The 21,942-nt window shown below is 40.1% G+C and overlaps 1 protein-coding gene across 2 annotated transcripts in view; it reads left to right on the top strand.

The window, feature by feature from the left end:
* Window positions 1-21,942, top strand: part of LOC143351486 (tyrosine-protein kinase Dnt) — a 113,632-nt gene that overhangs the window by 13,699 nt on the left and 77,991 nt on the right. Inside the window, exon 3 of one of the 2 annotated variants that reach the window (XM_076783023.1) lies at window positions 13,865-14,003. In XM_076783023.1, the coding sequence (XP_076639138.1) occupies window positions 13,988-14,003 (16 nt within the window). In that variant the 5' untranslated portion in view covers window positions 13,865-13,987. Of the gene's footprint in view, window positions 1-13,864; window positions 14,004-15,196; window positions 15,930-21,942 lie in introns of those variants that run through there. The other variant, XM_076783022.1, reaches the window with a different exon arrangement.

Genomic DNA, 21,942 nt, shown 5'->3' with positions numbered 1-21,942 from the left:
CCAATCCTATACCTGCTTCGAAATAGCAAGCTTCAACCCCCGCGGACGTCGTAAAGAGCTGCAAATTGCTGTCCACGAACGAACGGACAGAATATATAAAATTTGGCCGACCGCCATTTTCGCTTCGTCCACCACGGCAGGAACGAAATCTCCGTCGAATGGCTCTCGCTGTTTCATCGATGTTTTTTGCAATTAAAATTTTCGCGATCGTCGCGACGCATTAAACTTGTCCAGGCTCAAGATTAATCCCTCCGCGTTCGCGGAGGAAATGTTGATTAATGGACGCGTCTATTAGAAACTGTATTTTTAATTTCTGTTTCCTACGCCAAGTTGCATCGTAAATATTAAACGAGGCAATTCAGCGGGGACACTTAAATATGCGCGTTATTTATGGTCGTATGAAGGATCTACTTTGGGGAAAATTACCTTTAAGGAGCACGTACGATGATAGAAAAGCAATCATCTCGAGGACGCTTTTTTGAAATTTTTTAAAATCGTTATTAAAGTACTGAGATAAAAATATCTACAATTGGAGACAAATTATTTTAATCATTGGAAATATGTGTATCTGTCACAATTCGTATTTCTTTAACGAAGAAAAAAAGATTCTCAAATAGTCAGTCTTTATGCACAGATGACCCGAAATGGGAGGAATGCTTTTGTACCAACTTTCCTAGCTTTTTCCGTCCGCCGTGCCATTTCTTTCATCTTTTCATTTCTTGTCCCTATTTCTCTTTCCCCGTCTCTCTCTCCCTCTTTTCCCTACTTTTCTTTTATCATCCCTAGGGGCAGGCAAGTTTCAATGGACTTTACCCAATAGTCTGTGCTTCCTAGTTGGCTCGAAGCTAATAAACTATAAATTCACCCTCTTTCTTCCGATATTTTTTTAACCCGTATTCCGGCCCCGTCGCAACTTCCTCGACAATAAGAGATCCTCTCGCGTGGACAAACATCCAGGAAGATAAATGCATTCGATGTATACGCAGAAATTCGAGCAAACTTTGCCCGTGCGCGTAGAGGCGTACAGAAATTATAGCACTCGTTTGAACCTTGCAATAATACGCTTTTACGAGATACATTCTTCCCTTTACGGACGCCACGAGATTAACCAAACATTCGTGACGCGTACGAAGCGAGAGAAATTAATGTCCATAGGATGTACGATCGATCAACGTTTCCTTATCATCAACGACACGATCTAAAAATTAAATAAAATATTTTATTTAATCACAGTTTCCGCGAACGCGAGCAATTAAAAATATTAACGAAGAAACTTTCCTCCGTGAACGTTAGCAATGATATTGACATGCTTCGATCGCCCATCAAATTGTCGCGTCGAGAACGTTGGGGGCTGAGAGCGCAGGGAAGATCGATTCGCGACCATTTCAAACAGATTTTAATACGATTGTTTGCTCAATGTTATCGTCGAGAGAAGAAAATAAGCCGACTGTCTTAACGAGAGTCACGTAGGGAGGCTTAAATCGCAAACAGCTACCTCGTCTGACGGATCTATTAATTTAATACCGTGATATCGCTTTGTTTTCCCTCTAACTTCATGATGCAGTACGACAGTGGGAACCTGTTTCCGCTTATCGGGCTGGAAAATATCGGGACAGCTTACAAATTGCATGCCAATGGTGTTCGACTACGGGCTGGAATTTAATTCAGCGCACACTCGCGCCTTTAAGAAAATCGAGAAACGTGGGGGGAGGGATCGATTTTCTTTTCAAACTGGAATTAAATAAATTTGTATTCTCCTTGTTCCATTTTTCTCTCGTTGAATCATTCGTTCAAACGTTTTCAGCTGATAGAATTGGTATCACGATGTGTGATTTAAATGCGAATATAAAATTTTTAATTTATCTTGTAGGTTCTTCCGGTGATAATAATAATGCGTCTTTATTTCACGTAACGTAAAAAAATATTTCAAAGTTAATATGGTAATATTACTATTTAGCAGAAACATTTTATTTTATACTTTGAAGTATATGTATGCGGTTACTGAAAAGAAATCAATTATCATTACTTATTGTACGTTGTTTTCTATATTGTACAAGGAGTTTCACTGTTGCACAGTACAAAGCCTCTTAAATTTCGACTGCGGCTGTCACGTATGCGTGACTTCATCAGCCAATGCTGTCATTTCACTCTTTTCGTTTCTGTTCCGTTCATTCATCCTACGTCGCCTTTGTTAAGGCTTGGGGTTAAATAATGCATCCCCACTTTCCACTCATCGAAGCCATCTGTACGCTTGTTGACGCGACAGAAACAATCAGATCTGAAGAACATGATTGCTTACTACTCTGTAATTATACTTATTCAGAACAAAGGATTCCAGTAATTATTTAACCCAGAACCAACTTCGACGATCTCGATAATTGTAGAAAATTAAGATAATATACAAAGCGTTCAAAAAGTCATACGAGTTTGGTTTGACAAATTTTGAAATGCCTATACGTAGTACACGTAAAATTTGAAAGTATCAAAGTACCAAAGAACCGATATTAAAAGTTGCAATAAAAGATCGAAGGAGTTTCATAAACGGCCTTCCGAGAAAGATGGTAGTAACGAAAAGAGAATCACGGTCTTCCATCAAATTCAATGGTGCGTTTGATATATTACTTTGAGTTCTTGAACACGATGTTCAAGCAGAAACTTTTGGGGGCGATCCGTCCTCCGTTAATAAAGAAAACTGTCGCCTCTTCAGACTCGGGGACGCTCGAAATGTTTCTAAAATGTAAATGTCGGATCGCGAGTCGTAGGGCACCGGTTGTAGGCGAACGTAGGAACATACAGAACGTTACTTGGCGAAAGTTTCGCATCGAAGTTGACGCTATAGCGCCGGGAAACGATACTTGGCGCGACGCGTGAACGTAACGATGCAGCCATCGCGCAAGGCACGTTTGACACGTTCGATACACAATTCCAAGTTTGTGTTAATCCGAGCGGCGAGATTAGTTTAAAACGCGCCCGGAAAAAAACTCTTTCGCGTTCATACGTGGACACGTAAACACCCGGGGATCCTCTTCGCGCGTTTTCAGGCACGTAGAGGATCCAACGTTCGCGGTAGCCTTTTTACTAATCGTCGTTTCGACCAATAATTGCACGGTTAAACTCTGGTGGAAGTAAATTCTTTTAGAACGATAGAAACGGTGAATTTCAAGGATAATCATTTTTAATCGATACTGTTTTGTGTATTCGTTTTGGTGATTTGGGGACTCGTCTATCTGAAATGCCAACTCCATGATCGATTTCTAACGATAAATTCGTAAAATAGAATGCAGTACTCTTTCAGGGTTTCTTAGACTTTTCATAGACTCAACTCTTTCTAGTCGTGCAAGACTAGAAATTAAATCTTTTGCATACACCTAATAAATATATTTTTCCTGAATTTTTCAAGAGAATCTTTGATAAGAATTAATAGAATCTTGAATATCGATGAAATCATTGAAATTGAGAATGGATCTTGACGAAGAGTTTTGCAACGAAACGATTCAAAGTACACTGTGTGGAAAAAATTGAAAAACTTTTTGAAAAATCGAATACTGGATAGTTGTGGTGGTCGATAGTTGTTGTTAAATTTGTAAAGAGGCAGGAAAAGTTTAAAGTTTGTAATTGAAGAGTGATTTGGTTGGTTTTGAATCACCAATGGCGGCCCGGCCTGTATAAGCGTCGCGTCCGTTCGTTGGGGGGTTGGCGAAGTGATTATTCGTGCTCATCGCCTTCAAATTTCCTCGTCTGTGAGCCCGCGGGCTATTCGTGCCCGGTCTCAAAGAAGGCACCGACCGAACGTAATCTAGGCGACGCAATACCTCTCGCTTCCGTACAATTATCAGCCGCCGCGCACGGAAACAAAGTGCGGAATCGTATTTCGTCGTTCAGTCAGCGTGGTGCGAAGTGATAAGGCCTCCGCCCTTCGACCTGCCCTCCTCTGTACGCGTACGCGTCTCTACAGGGTGATTTACAAGCCTTCCGAACCTTGACAGCCACCCTTTATACGAAACAAAAACTAGCGCGGAATTCACCCGCCGAAACAGCCCTTCTTCAACCCCTCGTCTCGACTTTAAAAAAATCATTTTAGACTCCATTTCTATACAGGGTGTTCGGCCATCCCTGGGAAAAATTTTAATGGGGGATTCTAGAGGCCAAAATAAGACGAAAATCAAGAATACCAATTTGTTGATGGTGGCTTCGTTAAGAAGTTATTAAAATATTAAATTAAAAAGTTTCAAATCGTTCTGGAAAAATTATTTTCGGTTGCGAGGGTCAATTATAATCATTTTTTGTGAATAGACATACCCCCGAAATCCTAGCCATTTTCGAGAAAAAAATTCAGTACTGGCGGAACTTTAAACGTTAATAAATTCTTAACGAAGCCACCATCAATATATTAAAATTTTTCCCAAGGGTGGCCGAACACCCTGTATATCAAGAATTATCAAAATAATTTTAACGCGAATGTATTTCGTTTTCTGACGTTCAGAATGCAATGGTAAATCGTAGTCGTAATTTTCCGAATCGAAACGTAAAATTTTAATTACTAGAGATTCGAGTGGGTTTATCAGGAATTTACTTTTGCTTGTTTGCAATAGCTATAATAGGCTCGCATTTCCCCGGATTTCCGGGGTAGGATTTTCTCTGAAATATCTCCGCCATGTTTTCCAGAGAATATGCAAATTGCTTTGTTAATTGCTCCGCACACGCGATATGTGCCAATGCTACATTAATAAGAACACACTGGTACGAATGTATCGTTAGTGTTCGTAGGATATATTGTTTACTACGCGCGTACATGTTTGCGTTTATACCACTATCGATAAATGAACAATACAAATATTCTTCCGCTGCAAACACGGACGAAGGTAAATAGCTTCAAAGTTATAGAATACATGCATTGATGGCTCGTTAAATGTTTGCTCTCCACATTGTTGCGCATATTCCAAACTATCGTCGCGAAAGATGCACCGTTTTCACGGAAATAACGGAAACTTTCAATTAACTGGTTTAATTAAATTGAAGGACAAGTATAGTATTTTCGAAATAATTTAATATTATCCAATGCAGTTTTATTAACCATCATTGATCCGTGGAAAAATTGTTCTCGGGTCAAATATATATGAATACTTTTTTATTAAATCAATATACAACGTGAGAATTATCTCAATACGCAAAGTAAACAATATATTATTCCAAACGCGAAAATTTAAAATAAAAAACGTAGTAGCGTTTCAAATGAAATAAAAGGATAAATATTGTTCTCTGCATATTCTGTTTCGTTGGCTAATACAGTTGTAAATATTTTTTTAATCGTTCAAATTTAATAACAAAAATCGAACCGTTATATTTCCAAGTAAAGAATCGTCAGAGGACATTTTTCGACTAGTTTAAAACGACTAGACGCGTCCTCGAACGTCTCCGAAATTTTTCCTAGGATTCATAGGAGTCTCGTAGCTGCAATTTCGTCGACTTATTTCCGATTTCGTTAACGATATCGATACGACCCAGCAGCAAAGCGCGCCGCAGGTGCGTCGGATTAGTATATTCGTAGAAACGATACCGTCGTAGCGTTTAACGAGCACATTTCAAGCAGTTGTTGGGAAACGTACACCCGGTACGTGACAGTGCGGTGTCTAGCATATTGTAGGATCCTTTTGGTCGTGGGGTGGCTACCCTTATCTTTAACAGACAGCATTCCAATCGAAGCGTGTGCTCTACTTTAGTCCTTATAACCGAGCGAACAGCTTGCCATGACCCACGCGTTGCACGAATTGGGGCTCGACCAGCGATTTTCTTCTGTTTCGTCGCTAGGGACCCCCAATCGAATACGTCGAAAACGCGTCGATTACAATTTAGCGGCTGGTTCCACTTAATCGACGATCCAACAAATTTTTATTACTGCTTTTATAGCTGCGATGTTTGTTCTTGACGCTTCCAGTGTCTCTCGATTCTGTGAGACGATTTCATTCACTCGATAAAGTCTCCATAAAAATAAATATGAGGGTATTATAATAATGGTCAATCTTTGTCTCGTTAACTTTATTATCGATCTCCTCTCTCTCAGCTGTTTTACACACCCTTTTTATTTATCTAATTACACATCTAGCTGTTTACCTTTTACAAATCATTTGTCTACATTTATACATTTGTCATAGACATTGCTTCATATATACAGGGTGTTCGGCCACCCTTGGGAAAAATTTTAATGGGAGATTCCAGAGGCTTCGTTAAGAAGTTATTAACGTTTGAAGTTCCGCTGGTAATGAATTTTTTTTTCGAAACTGAGTAGGATTTCGGGGGTATGTCTGTTGACCAAAAATGCTTGCAATTGACCCCTGCAACTAAAAATAATTTTTCCAAGACGATTCGAAAGTCTTTTTTTTCACCCAAAACTTTCAGCACTTACTCGAATTTTTTTCTAGAAAGTGGGTAGGATTTCGGGGTTATGTCTATTCACCAAAAATGATTGTAATTGATCCCTACAGACAAAAATATCTTTTTTCAGAATGATTTGAAATTTTTTAATTTAATTTTGTTAATAACTTTTTAACGAAGCCCCAGTCAAGAAATTGATATTCTTGATTTTTGATCCTCCTCCTATTGAACACCCTGTGTAGATATATTTCGTTTCGTCGTCGGCTCTTAAATATTTTCTGAAACAGGTTTTTGACCCGGACGTTGCTCGTTATTTTCCATGCGTTATCCGAATAAAAATGCATTCCAGCATTAATAATTTCTAGACTGTGAGTATATTGTCAAAACCTCTGTACGCGTTCTCGCGACAGAAACTTGTAGTATTTTATCTGAAAAGGGTATAAAGGAAATGCCACCGCATGACTTAACGCCACGCTTCTGGATTAGCTCTGTTCTGCTTACTGCGAGTTATCACGTGTACAGTTATCTACGATAATTTACGAGAAAGCAGACCCTTAATTAATGCACCCAGAGATCTCTGTATTAAAACGAATATGCGTCACTCTGGGTACAGGCCGAGTGAAAAGTCTACGAGCTCGGTTTTCGAAAGCTTCGAAAATATAGTTTAATATTCGTTAAGTACTCGGTTAAAATAAGTTATTATTCGTTTGAGAATTTTTACTCTTTCGGGGGACGAAGAATATAATTCTTTCTCGTTTCGTGGCCGTATAATTCTTCCATTACGTTCCACGTGGTATTATCATATTTATTAGACACGGTGCTTGCCTTTCAAACAGATTTATTTACTTGTTGTAAGCGCGGAGTACATGTTTAAATATTTAACCTGTCTCTTTCGAGTTTCGTGCATAATGACGCGTTAAGAACACGTCGATAAAGAGACGATACATGTTTGTCCCTAATAGTGATGTTCGTTTAATGCGAATCGTTATCCTTGGAGAAATACTGTTATATTGTAGCTCGTATAATGCTCGTAATATATTGCCTGGAAAACAGTTTTCCATTGCCCGTATATTCTCTTAATGGAGTTAATTTCTTTTTCCGTAAGACGCTATTTGCTGGAAAATGATATCGATAACATTATTCAGTCTGTTAATGCTTGCTTGGAGCTCGAGTGGCTCAGTGATAATTCCAAAATAATTGAGTTCGATACTCCTTAGAATCTTCGAACGATCGATCGAGTGATTTCAGAAGAAGATATCTTAGAAAATTGTGCGTCTTTTCCCTCGAATATGTCAAAGGATAAAGTAGATATAGTGTTTGGAGGAACCTAATTTTTATCGTCGATGAAAATGACGTTTGACATTTAATCACGACTGTTATATTCGATTATTAAGTCACGACCCATGGCAACCTATGTCATCCGGTGTAATTAATCACGTAGGCGGCTGTTCAATTTTCTGATACGAAGCTAACATCGTTGTTCCCCGATGAGGTTACGATACATAATCAGGAGACCACCAGGGTCCGAATTTAATATTTCAAAGTGCACTGTCGGGTCGAATGCTTCGTCAGAAAGTCTCTTAGCGAGGGAAAAATTTCGCTGGACAGTATCTCGCGCACCTTCGCGAACACACCTTCCCCGTTAAACTTTGGACAGCGTCATTTTCGTCGGGACAATACAAAGATTACTTTATCGTTTAACGAGGAAACTTGGTGAACTCGAAAATTGAAATTTTCTTCGAAAGTTTGATAGTTAGCCCGGAGAATCGATACGAGTGCTCGTCTTTCGCTTCTTTGACGCGTTTTCTTAAGTTTGGAAAATCGTCTAACGAAAACTGACGCTTTCCTGGTCCGTCAGGATTTGAATTTTAAGAATAAAGTGCGTTAAAATCGTAAAAATTCTAAGAAACAGTATTTGACTCTCTACTTTTAAAATGAATTCTTTTATCTCTAATAAATTATCGAAATCTCTTTAGAAGAATTGAAGTATTAAACGTGGAGATATTGGTGATATAAATTGCAGAATAATATTTTAGGTAAACATTGATGTGCACGCGTGGATTCGCGTGTGTCGTGTCGGAGAAGGGGAGTTAAGGGTCAACAAGCAGAAGAGTGTTAATTCTCTCGTTATATTCTCCTTTGCATCCCCTTTCCGTCAGCCTCTTTCTCCCCGTCCCCGAGCACCCTTGTTCTCTCTGTGGAGAGACCGATAATGGACTTTTAATGCGTTCGATTTGCCAGTCGTAGTGGCAGCCCCCTCCTGCTCCCTTTATAGTAAGATTTCCATATTTCCAATTCCCTCTATTCGAACGAGAGCATGTAAAAACCTCGTTCTACCCTTTATAACAGTTTTTATTGCGGCGTTTAATAACAATTTTCGTTCTAGATATATAATTTTAATTTATATGGTGATGGATACTTTATATTCATAGTAATGTTTCAATCGAGCGTCGAATACTGATTGCAAAGAGACCTTCGATACCAGTTCCAAAGCGCTCAATCTTACTTTAAAGAATACGGTACTTTTGTACAGTTTGATCACAAATGCATTTAGTTTCAAAATTATAATATTTAACAATTCTCAAACGACGAATACCTTTTTAACCAAGATCAGTAAAACTCGAAGGATGTTAATATTAGCTTAACAATATTTATGAGTTCTGTAACTTTGAATTTAAAACCTTTGAAATCGAGTTCCGTAGGTCCAATGTTTCGTCCACGATTTAATATTTGAAAATAGAGAAAATACATTTCGACCGTGCATTTGGTCTCTATTATTTACCATTCGTTTGAGTCGATCTCGATCGTTGAAAAGGTTAACCGTCCGTAAAGTTTTGCACGCCACTGTATTCGGAACCATAAGTTCTACCGTGAAAAATAGTCGCTACTCGCGGGACAATTCCGTGAGGTTGACTCATTACTAAGGGGAGACTCGCAATCCTGTGGGGCTTGAAGCGTTCATTCGATATTCTATCGAGTTATGTCTCGGCAAATATCGATCGAGTCGATACACGTCAGTGTACAACGCTCCCCTATCGAACCGTGGTAACATCATCGTATCCTCGTCGAAACTAGCCGCTTATACGGCAATACGTAGTCCGTGGTCTGGCTCACTGCTTGCTAAAAAATCTCCAAAATTCTTCTCCAAGCTCATTTTCTCCCACTGTCCCCACCAACACCTCAGAAATCTCTATATTTAAAAAAAAGGAAAACTTTTCAAATGCACGAATACATTCAGCGATACTTGGAGAAATATTTTAAAAAAAATATTGGTTAAATATTTTATTTGTACGCAGTTAAAGGCTCGAACGACTACGTAGAAAGATTTTTCTTTGGCGGGGAAACATTTGCTTCGATGCAGAAATCCAAATGTTATTAGAGAGGATCCTTGAAAGTTCCCAATTGTATGGAACACTTTGGACCAGGCGCTTTTTCGTAGCTTTTAATTACTTTTAACGCGCCAGACGGACAATCGAGGCGCGGAATTATTCTCAAATAGAATTTTCCGTCTGCGAGCTCTGCAGCGTTAGATCACGTTTTCAGGAGAAAACGTTCGAAAGTGCTCTGAATGATTTAAATGGATTGCTCGCGTGTTCCAGCGACGGCCATCGATTCTATTCTTCCTGTTTGCTCGGCATGTTGATGCCGATTGCTCGCTTATTTATTTATTTACACAGAAGCAATTACCATTCGCAATCTGTCGTCTGCATGCTCCGAATGCTTCTGCCGCCTCGACTATAATCCGAAAATTTGTTTTCGCGATACAAACGCTACGATATAAACGACGTGAAACAATGAAAATAGCGTTGTCCTAATTGCTCGAATAAAATCATTCGAAAACGTAAATAATCATAGAAAATTTTGTTTCATGCAAAAATTGAGCAGCTCTAATTGTTCTGCCACAGGGAATTTATTTTCTCGATCATTTACAGTATAATATTGTGAATAGGAACGAGAAAATGGCACTCTAGCTACGATATAAACGCTACGATGCAATAACAAAAGCGTTGTCTCGATCGCTCGAATAAAATTATTCGAAAACGTGAATAATTACAGAAAAATTCATTTCCATAATTTTTGCTTGCAAAAATTGAGAAGCTCTCGTTTTTCTGACACGGGTAATTTATTTTCTCAATGATCTGCGATATAATATTGCGAACACGAACGAGAAAATGGCACTCTAATACCGATTTCGTTCGACGAGGAAACTTCTAAAAGTACAATCATTCGTGAACGACCCCGAAACAATCGACGACGAGTTACCAGCGATCGATTTCCAATCATTATTAATTATCAGAGTTAATGATCTGGCTGATTGGAGGGAGCCGGTGTCTCGAGGACCTCGTTAGTCCCACGCTGGCTGCTTCTTCGATATAGATATTTGTTCATTCGTTCTGTCCGCCGCGTCAGTTTCGCCGGGTGTCCCCGTGATCGTTAATTAAATAAATTCACCGCTAATTGTATTCGGGCTTTTCATTACCGACGTGTCGGATCGTTACTGTTCCCCGCAGAGACGCGAGACAGAGAGCTCCCTCGTCTCTCGGGCTTTCTAATGCACGACACTCACTTCCAGGCCCGTCTTTATCGCCAGACGTTAAAAATTTGCACTCCCGTGCATTTTTGTCCTCCCGAACGGTTAATTAATTGCACTCGACGATAATGTTTCACCGTTCCCTCGCTATCCTCGACGATCTCACTCTTCCAGACACCGTACGTACAAATAAAATCGAGTAGTTACTCGAAACAATTATCTTTTCCCAAATATCGCGCGTTTACTATTCCTCAAATCGTATATTATACGTTGGTAAATTAATTTTCCAAACCTTCTCGTTCTTTCTTCGATACTTTTGGAGAATTTTAATACATCACAAAAAATCGATATGGTATATGGTTTAGTAACACAAACGAAGAAATGTAAAATTATAAACATTTATAAATTTCTTTGGAGAGAAAGCAGAATTTTCATATTCCTCAAAATGGCGTTGCAAAATTGTATTCGAGTAGCCGAATACAGTTGCAGCACAAAGGGTTGATATTAATTGTTCTCCAAACATCCCTCGAAAAGGTTATTGTTACCGCTTTTCTCGTAAAAAAAGTCGGAATACTTCGTTCGACGATTACGGGAAAAATCTTAATCCGAGCCGGGTCGCGGACGTTTCTTTAGCGCGTTGTACGAGCGCGCGACGTTTTACTCGACCCTTTATTTAAATAATTTTTTCATTTAGATGCTACCTCTGTTCTGGGCGCACGATTTAGACGAGCCGGGACAGCGTGTGCCCCCGACAAAGAATATTTGCCACCGGAATACGTCAAAAAGGGAGCCCCAGCGAGCGTAGGAAGCGATAACTCAAGTCAATGTACTAAAAGCTGCAGCGGTATCAAGTTGAAATAAGAGGAACGGCGATGAAGAAATGTAAATGTAAATATTAATAGAGAGACTCGGGTATATGCTGTATGGTACCTAAGAGCCGGAGGGAGACTTCCTCCAGGGATCATCCTTCCCTCGTTTCTTTCGTCCGTTCAAATATTTAATGGATTTGACTACATCCACTCTAACGGCTTTGCACATATTCGCGCGATTCCGGTGTGCGCGCGTCGTCTCGATTCAAATCGTTACGCGCATGCCCGATACGCTGGCTGTCGCAGGCGTTCGTTCGAACAATCGTTCTCGTCGCGAAAAGCTCGATCGCGCGAACGCCAGGGGATATCGATAAAAGTTTTCCGCTTGGTTAATTGACAACCGAGGCGTATAATGTCATTTTACAGGCGCACGAAATGGCTGGATCCGGTACGCGACACGAAACGCGAATTATTCCGAGATATTATCCCGTAAAACAGTTTCCTGAACTGCGCTTATACACTGGACGATATCGCTAAGAAACGTAATTTTGATATCCACGATTTTAGCAGCAAGCTAAAATAAATAATTATTTTCTCGAAAGAAATGGTAAAATTTTATCTTAGTCTTCGCAAGATTATTTATTTTCGACGATGAATTTTAGAAATTCAAGTAATTCTTTGTCGTTATTTCGTTCCTAAATTGTGTGCCATACGGTGCTATAAAATTCGACGAAAAAAAAGTAGATTTACCATTAATTAGTTGCCGTCCGATCCCGATCAACCCCGGATGTGTTCCGCGAGATTTCACGGAGTTAATTAATTCCACCCGTATAATTAAACTTCCGTTCTGCTGCACACGTACTCCGTTCAATTCGAATAAATAAGGAGATATTCGAATCCGAAAGCAATTTAACATCCGAAATTGCGTACGCGATAAATTTATTTATACATTCGACACGAACTGAAAGTTTACTAAACAGTGATCTACAATTTTCGAATCCTCCTAATTCAACAGAAGTTTAACCATTTAAGGTTCAGCTATGTTTCATTATGTTTTTATAGAAAATAACTGTGTTTTTGTATGTTTGCAGGCATCTAAACGTTATTATTGTCCTATTTCTACGTATCTACACGTTCTAGTATGCCACTAATTCAGTTATAACGGGGATTTAATCACTTTTTAGCTTGTTACTCAAAGAAAACAATTCCTATCGCGTATATAAATATTTTTCCATTCGGTTGTGCGCCAGGAAATTTTAATAAAATTTTGCAACGCGCTTCAAAACCGATTAAAACACAACAAACAATGCGTTTCGACGCGGTACGTCGAGGGTCGGGTGTATATCGGGGGATAAATTTTGCATTCGAAGCTCGTCCACGACGGGCAGACAGGGGAGAAAAAGTGAAGAGAACGCCGAAGGCTCGTTTCGCAGGATTTGACGGAATTAATTAACCCCGTGGTATAATTAAAGTCCCGTTTCGTGGACGGAGAACGCGACTACCCCATGAAAGTTAAACCGACGAAGATCAAATCGTGAATCCTAGTTGCAAACTGTGCATGGTGTTCGCGCAGCCGTGCCGCGAAAGAGCCAGGGATACGCGCGAATTGAAAGGGAGTAGAAAAGGGAAACAGTGACCGGGGGCCGAGGGGCGGAGAGCAGAGGATTTAATGGCTAGAAAGAGAAAAGACTTTAATTAAATTCTACCATTTTCAAACTGCCGCGAGTTCTCCATCGAATCGTCGGCGAAGAATCAAAGACTCGATAGGAGTGTCTCGTAGAGTCGATTGAAAATTAACTTTCAATTTTATGGCGGCATTAACATCGATAAGGACGGTTCTAAGTCGGTGAACGTGTAATAATTTCGAGAAACAACCTTCTCTGATGATTACTTACTGTTTCTGTTATACAAAACAATCGCAATAACGTTGCCAACTGCTTCGAATCGAGAGTTATCGACGATGTCTGACTAATATTGGGTCTTACTACTGAAAAAATCTGTAAGTCTCTTTAAGAGCATTATGGCTACCAAAATGATTACTTTTACATTATTTAGGTGATATGTGAAATAAGAACGTTTATATTTCTAACATACAAACTGAAAAATTTTATAATATTCTATACTATCGTAATTGTTTTAAATATTTTTTCAGATGACGGTTTACGAGTTAGATGACTTGCTCTGTGTATTGTGCTGGTAAGATGACAACAGGGTGGTATGAGGGTAGGATTGGTATCTTTAATTCTCCACTCCAGTTATCATCATTCTGTCTTTGATGCTGTACCATAAACGTAAGTCTAGGTTTAGTATCATCTGTTGATATCCGTCACCATCCCTAATAGCAACGCGTGAAAACCATAAACTAAAGTGGGGATCTAAACACGCGTCAATCTTCTTCTCGTCAACGATCAGCCAAACGCTAATAATAAACGACGACCGGAAATGTGTGCAAGTAGTGGCTGATCCGTATTCTATCGATGTTCGTTTTAATTTTGCACAGTGTAGAACCGTCAAATACGGGTGGCGGCCAGATTGGCAAATTAGTGCAGACTATAGGGTAGTTTCCAAGAAAGTTCACCCCAGTTCACTATGGCGGGTTCAGCCACAATGTAGAGGGGAAACCGAGGTCCCACATTTGGTGTGGCTATCAACTACGAGTGTCGTAGGTTTATGATACGTCAATTGCTATCGAGGGTGAGGTATTAAAACGCTATAAATAGACGCGTTTAAGGTTCCTACAATGGGTAACTTCTAGAACCTTGATCCTCTTCTGATGTAGTTAATTAAATTCAGCAAGTGAAACTTCGATAGTTTATAATTTAAGTCCCATAAGGATATCAAAGAGTTACAGTGATAAAAATGACGGTTTAAGCGCATTCAGTTACGCTTCGCGTTTATCTGTATACGGAAATACCATTATTAGTTCGCTGTGTATCGCGAGCGTAACTTCGTAACATTCAAACTTTCAAAATGCGTTATGCGAAAGCGTAGAAAGTTTAAATGGCTTTCATTTGTGGCAAACGTCGCTAAAGTGTAAGGAAAACAGTACGATTTAGCGGTAGAGTTCTCAACCTGCACCAGTTTCGAAACGTGATAAAAAAAAACTAACCAAAATTACATCGATCCAAAATTTATTCGAATTTGAACAAAGGAATACGATCTAATAGCGATAGAGTAACGATTCGTGATTATTTTCTTTTTAAGAGGACTCTCAAACTCAATTGAATTACTTAATATTGATTTTATCAAATTGGTAAATGGTAATCAGCTTTCCTTCAAAGAAAAACTGATAAAATAAGTAAACTTGTAGAGGGCCCAATAATCCACTGAAGGGTTGAAGTAACTTACTATTACAATGTTTTCAACGATTTTAATTTTAATTTCCTAATTCTAGCCATTTCCTCGCCAACTTGAATTTAAAAAAAGAAACCCTGAACCTTCCATCTCGTCCCTATCAAAAGTTTCCGCGATTTCGAGGCGAAGTCGGTCCGTTTTTCCCTCCGTGGTGGTGCATCGGCTATTCGAAGGTGTGAGTTACACTTACCGCGATTCGCAATTCGCAATACGTACGCGCGGCGTGCTTTATCCAGTGATTCGTCAGCCGTTTGCGTGTCCGGTGTCGCACCCCGGACACGTGCGCATGCGCGAGTCGCGTGTCGCGTTCCGTGTCCGCGAGCGTCGGTCGTCAGTTGCGTTCTGACGCTGACGACGCTTGGGTTCGTCGAACCGCGGTCCACCGAGGTCTCTTTTCTCCCGTTTACCCACCACGCCATGTGACACTCGCGAAACTCCGTTACACGATGGATGGTCCATGATCTATACTACTCGACTGGCTCGACGTTAACGCGTCAGGTTGGGGTAGGTTTAGAAAATCGTTGACTCGTTCGTTCGCGAAACGTCGGACGGTCCGGCTGGCGAAGTTCAAGAGAGAAGTATCGAGCATTACCGAACGATGATTTCGCGCGTAAAAGGGGGACGTGTGAAGTTCGCTGGCGCGGTGACGATCGACTGGATTTCCCACTGGCTGTCACGTGTTTAGAATTGGGGAAAAGGCGACTGGTACAGTACAGTGATGTTATTATGTGAGACAATGAGGTGGGCTGTTGGATATTGCAATCTGTTGCGGTGCAAGTTCTTCATCCTCCTGGTCCTGGTCGGCTGCAGCGATGGATACTTGAACATCTTTATCAGCCAGTCCCAGGTCATGAAGCTCTTGGGTGAGTTCTATTACACATGACTATTTCTCGTTTTTGTACAGTAAATGTATTTTAAATTTATATCGTGTACCATTCTAATATGGTAAAATCATATTGTTATTACGATCGTCGTTGTTTCGCGAATTCGATCGAATTGACACGGTACAATTTCGGAACAAGAGACGATCGAAACACGTGGAAGGTACTTCCGGAAGTACGTTACGGCGTAGCATGTCCTTTAAAGGTTAATGACGAGATAAATAAACAACCAAGGAAGGATGGAAGGACATTTAAATGCTTAATGGCGGCTGACTTTCTATTTGCAAGTATTTCTCCTAACCTTTGCAATTTTTAACGTACAAGTTGTATTTGCATTACCTGAGCATTGCTTGGTTCAATGTATTATTAACTATCGTACAACTGATGCAATAATAGTAGAATGAAAATTTCGTGAGCTCGTCGATTCGTAGTATTCGAGGTTATATTTTCTATATTTGTATTTTACAGATCGTATTTATATTATATTATTTATGTTAGAGCGTAGAAAATTTTTCGCATTTACAATTCCCCTGACAGAAAATTTACAAACATCGTCCATTGTTCCCAGCTGCGAATACTGTTTGATTGTGAGATCGTCGATTCGTAGTATTCGAAACTAAGTATTCTAATATATTCTATTTTATTTTGCAGCCCATTGCAGATCTTATATATATTAGAAATATTAAGAAACGTTAGAGCGTAGAAAATGTTTCGCGTTAGCAATTCCCCTGGCAGGAAACGTACAAAACAATCGTTCAGTGTTCCAAACTGCGAACAGCGATACGCGTAGCTTTGATTCGTTCTCCTTTTTCGCGTGAAACTTAAAAATACGCGCGGACTTTGCGGTACCTTTGACGAGAGCTTTCGCGCGTGTCGCTCGTTAACAGGTCTCGTTACAATTGCAACGGGTTGAACGGATTCAGTTATCGTCCACAGCAGGAGCAGTACGGAAAGAAAAAGTCCGAGAGACGGGAACAATAGAACGCGACGAATTACACAGACGGCCATTGTTTAATAGGAGTGTCAAGAACTCGAGCAAAGGTAGCTCGAGTTTGGCGAAATTTTAAATACACGATTCGCTTTCAACTTTTGCGTTTGTTCGAATGAAACGAAGAAGCACAATTTGCAAATTTAGAAGTCTAACAAATTTTTACAAAATTAATTTGTAATATAATCGTGCCCTTTGTTATTTGCATAGGAATAGATTTAACTTTGTTCGTAAATAAATTCGTATCGTAGATTTTTAATTGAAAGTGTGGTACAATTGTGCGTGACCGGTAACGAGTCACTGCTGCGTATAATTGTCGAATTAACAATGGTCGTGGCGAACGAGATCGAATTTAATAATGCGCACCTGTGCAAATCACATCGAGTCTCGATTGTCCCCCGATCCTTGATACAGTATCGATCAGCGAGGCGAAAAAATTACGAGGGACGTTCTCATCGAAAGGGGTGCATCTTAAATAGAAACAGAATCGAGCTGTTCGTTATTCGCGACGAATTATCGATCGATACAGAGTTTATCTACGTATGAAACATAATTATTTCGTGACAAATGGTAATGATTTTTACATGCTTGTCAAATAGATCGAATACTCGAGGAAAAACGGTAATTTTATTCGCGAGAACCGAACGGACAAAAATGAAAGAACTCGAGCACGCAACGTGTTCATCGATTGAAATAAGAATAGGTGGGTGGGGGAGGGCTTGCGCGACAGTTAGAAAAACAGAGACAGCGACAGTTGGAGAGGCACTGACGGGGAATTCTACGGTTAACGCGATCGTTGGAATTGCTTTAGCAATTTGCGGCGCGAGGCGTCCGTTTTTGGTGGTCAACAGCTATGCACACAGCACCATTTACGCACCTGTATGTACTTAGTCTCTATTCCATTCGATATCGCTTTACGGTTCTATGATTCATTCGCTTCTATTCGTCTGCATATAACGGAGAGCTCTGTGTGCTCGACTCTGGCGCGTCAGTTTTCTGCAGAAAAGGGGAACAAGTGAAATAACTGTATTTACGAGCGGACGGACGCTCCGTGACTCTTCGAAAATCGAGCCAATCTCGACTCGACCGTCACTCGAAACGGCTCCGTCGCCCGTCTCTGGGCTGTCGATGGTCTTACGGTTGGATATTCACGCGTCTTTTAATGGGTTTGCGCTAATAGCGACGCCCCTACATCCGATACGTTTATATATTATTAAAAAGACAAGCTCGTTTGAATTTTCTGCTGAATCAAACGATCGAAAGCTGTGTGGTTAACAGGCCATTTCTTTTTTTTTTAATATCAAAATAACAGGTTGTGTATGACGATTTCTCAAGTGTACATAGTTGTAGAATATTATTTATTTAGTAGTAATACTATTACTTGGACGATAAAAGTGAAAATCAGCTACTCTAGCATTCTAAGTGAAATTCTGGCCAAATTTTCCTATCTACCAGACTTTTGTTCATGGGTATAAATAATCTGGATGAAAACACTCCAGTTCTCGTTGGAATTCATCAGTCTTGACTAATATTAATAACAGAATATTGTAAGGTTATACGACATTTCATTTCCTAGGCTGAGGTGGAAAGTGAGGGATGAATTTTAGGAGTTCGATCACTGACAATATAATTCTCCAAATAGAAATAGAAAATACACAATTGATTAAAAGAAAAATATCGAAAATTCATAGAAGAAGAAAATTATAAAGCTTGTAGACCAGTTCCAAATTTTTGTTCCAGTCTCTTTTGTAACACTTCGCGTTTGACGATTCGAACTATGTCGGGAATGTTGGAACCTGTCCATGATCCCGTAGTATCGAATTGAAAGTAAGCTGCAATTTGCGAGTACAATCTTAGAATTTGTTCTCCGCGCTAACGCGCGTTGTAACTCCTCTCGTCTCGACGATATTCAACGCTCGTGAAGATTACTTAAACTTTCATATACAGGACGAACAGCTACCGTGCGACGAAGATTATGTTATAAAGCATGTTCGTGTTTATACTCTGGAAGCGTGCTAGTTACAGCTTTTCTCAACTTACGACGGTTAAACGCCCCCGGAGGGCAATCCTCGTGCCTTGGCTGTTTAATACCCAAACACTTATGTAAATACATACGTTACCCATAATGATCCCACCTTGTTGGCTACATATTCTCAATTACTCCTAATTGTTGTTTCACGGAACACTGTAAAAGCTCGTTTATATCTTTACTATCCTCTTTGTACGAATATTTCCTTAAATATTTAAATATTCGAAATGACAGAACGTAACGATCTCGTCGCGAAGAAAGATGCATGTTTAGAAAAGCCTCCAACTGTTTAAAGATTCACGTTTGTTCGAGAATAAAGTATAAAAGCCAGAACCCCTTAAACGTCGTCTCTCTCGTTCTTTTTTCGACTGTAAAAATCAGTTTCTCAGTTTTCCCGGGGACAGGTTCGTCGAAATGCAACTTCGCGACATTCATCCAGTTACGGATGTCCCAGAAATAGAAATGGTCCACCCAATCACTGTTCCCGTACGAACTTCTCGAGAAATACGTGTCGAATCCAGGCGATGAGTGACATCAACCGTAGGTGTACTCGTATTTTCATCCCCCTGGAGGGGTAGTTCGCTCCGGGCCAAGGCGTGTGCACCGCATTCCCTTCTTCCTCGTTGATCTCCTCCCCTCTTCTTTCCTCCTCGTTGTACCAGCGAGCTCTCTGTCACCGTGCATTCCTCCCCCATCCCCCGGTTTGGCCCCTTTTTTCGGTGCTTTCAAGCAATGCTCCGCCGGCGGAACGAAGTTTTCCGGGAGAACTAAAGTCATTTCGTCGGTGCAATCTAAGTTAAGTGACTTTCAAGAGCCCCGACGACTAAACTCGCCCCCAGTGGATCGGCTCCTCGCGATCCAACCCTTTCTCTCTCGGACCTGCGGCTGCCACGAGGGTTGCAACGACGGAAAGGACCCGGGTATTCGAGATCTAACGAGGATTACGTCGTCCGTTAGGTTCCACGGGCGCTTAGGCACCTGAGAAATCGACTCCAAAGCCGCCATTCTTTCCGTCGACGCAGCAACGACGACGTCCCTTCGCGCGAACGGGGAAACGAAGACTAACGGATCGGAGTTGCATAGTCTCGCGTCATTTCTCAACGCGACAGTTTATGCTCGAAAACCATTCAGAGTGTGGGCGTCGAAATCGAGACTGATGAATTTCAACGAGAACTTGAGGATCAAACGAGCTATTTTCATTGAAATTATTTCTACGTGCCAACAGAAATCTGGAAGTGGTCTACAAGCTTTTTCAATTGTGTATTTTCCATTTCTATTTGAAGAATTAATTCGGAGAATTTGGCTAGAATTTCTCTTAAAGTGCCAGAATAGATTTTCACTTTTATCGTCCAAGTAATAGTTCCCTAAATTTAAATCTTGTCTTTAAACATTGACAAACACAATTCTAATTACATTGTTTTGTTCGTGTATAATTTATATTTGCGTTTAAAGTCTTGATTTGCGAGGCACACGAATTTGAAAATTTATATACCTGTATGATAGAATACAAGGCGTCTGACTATTATTCGATATTTCTACTTGCGTTGATATTTAAGTAGTACTCTATTACATCTATGTTCCATGAATGTTTTCAAAATTAAGACCTCCGAACGAAAAAATGTTACTTTTCATTCCAGACTTATTTTTGCATCCAATATCACCCCTTCGATTAGTGTTCCAAGATTAAATGTTCCATCGATGGATTCACTGTACATTTATAGTCGAGAGGATCGAGTCGTAGACAGAATTTTAAATTTGCAACGAAACAGTTTTTAATTAAATCATTGGGCTGCAAAAATACACGATCGTAGCGTCGAAAAATATTTTTTTCATGCGACTAGGGTCCGGGGGCCAGCTGGCGTGCAAACTTTTAGGAAATGGCTCTCACCCCTCTGTCCGTCGGAACACTTTCGAATTAGCCGCTCCTGAAATTGATTTTTAATTTGCTCCCAGACACGGCGGTGCGTGACGGCTATCGTTTACCCGCGTGTTCGTTCTGTCTGGACCGACAAACATTTTCATTCCCGTTGTCTGTCAGATCTGACTCGTGAAACAACTCCAGCACGATAGAAAAGCTGTGACCTTTGTCGCTGGAAACGACACGGAGAGATCGGTTACCTGGATCCGCCATACAGTTTCAAGCATGTTAAACTACTGTAAAACATCATCCATCACGTATTTCAACCCTTAAAGCTACGAAGAGGGTGCTTTAAAATTGGTACAAAAACATTAGTAACTTTACAAATAGAAAATGCGTAGGTAGATCTCGCGAGCATGTATTTATCTATTTTAAATTACAATTTTTGGAGCAATTTAATTTTACTATTTAAAGGGTGGAAATAATAGTTTCATGTTAAAAATGTTATTTTACAAAATTAGGATTGCTTTTAACGCTATTGTGTTCTCAACTCTAACAATTAAATTCAAATTGATGTATTATTTGCTTTCCTTCGAAATGGTTGTTGAAATGTACGTTCGAGGGAAATTTGGTGGAGCGTGTTTAGATAAATTTACAGCGCAGATAACAACGTATGAGCTACGAGTGAAAATACCACGGAAATACTCCACTACGCGTGCCTCTATTAAATTTAACCCATTACGATTAGACCGCACGAAAGCTTATTCAAACGAGCGCGCATGGCACTTTATTGCGCTTTAATGCGCTCTACTCGTATTGGAAAATCATCAGCTAAATAGACGCGCGAGCTTCCTTCTCAGCATTCATTATAGCGCATGAAAATTCATGCAAAATTATTAGCAAAAACAAAGGAAGACCTCTTCGAACCATAACGCGAGCTTTATAATTTTTCAAGTAATTCTCCCATCAATTAGTTCGTACCAAATTCATACTAATAGTTAAATTCCCCGCCTACGTGGGATATTTCATTGAAATCTGTGTAACATTTCGCGTGGATTACTCACCAGTGTCCCCCTTACGTCGCCTTAATCAAGATAAATGTCTGCCTGTAGGAGTAACG

The sequence above is a fragment of the Colletes latitarsis genome, chromosome 2 (genome assembly GCF_051014445.1).
Source record: "Colletes latitarsis isolate SP2378_abdomen chromosome 2, iyColLati1, whole genome shotgun sequence".
Classification (NCBI taxonomy): Eukaryota; Metazoa; Arthropoda; class Insecta; order Hymenoptera; family Colletidae; genus Colletes; species Colletes latitarsis.
The sequence above is the reverse complement of the archived record's forward strand: the minus strand, read 5'-3'. Positions and strand labels throughout refer to the sequence as shown.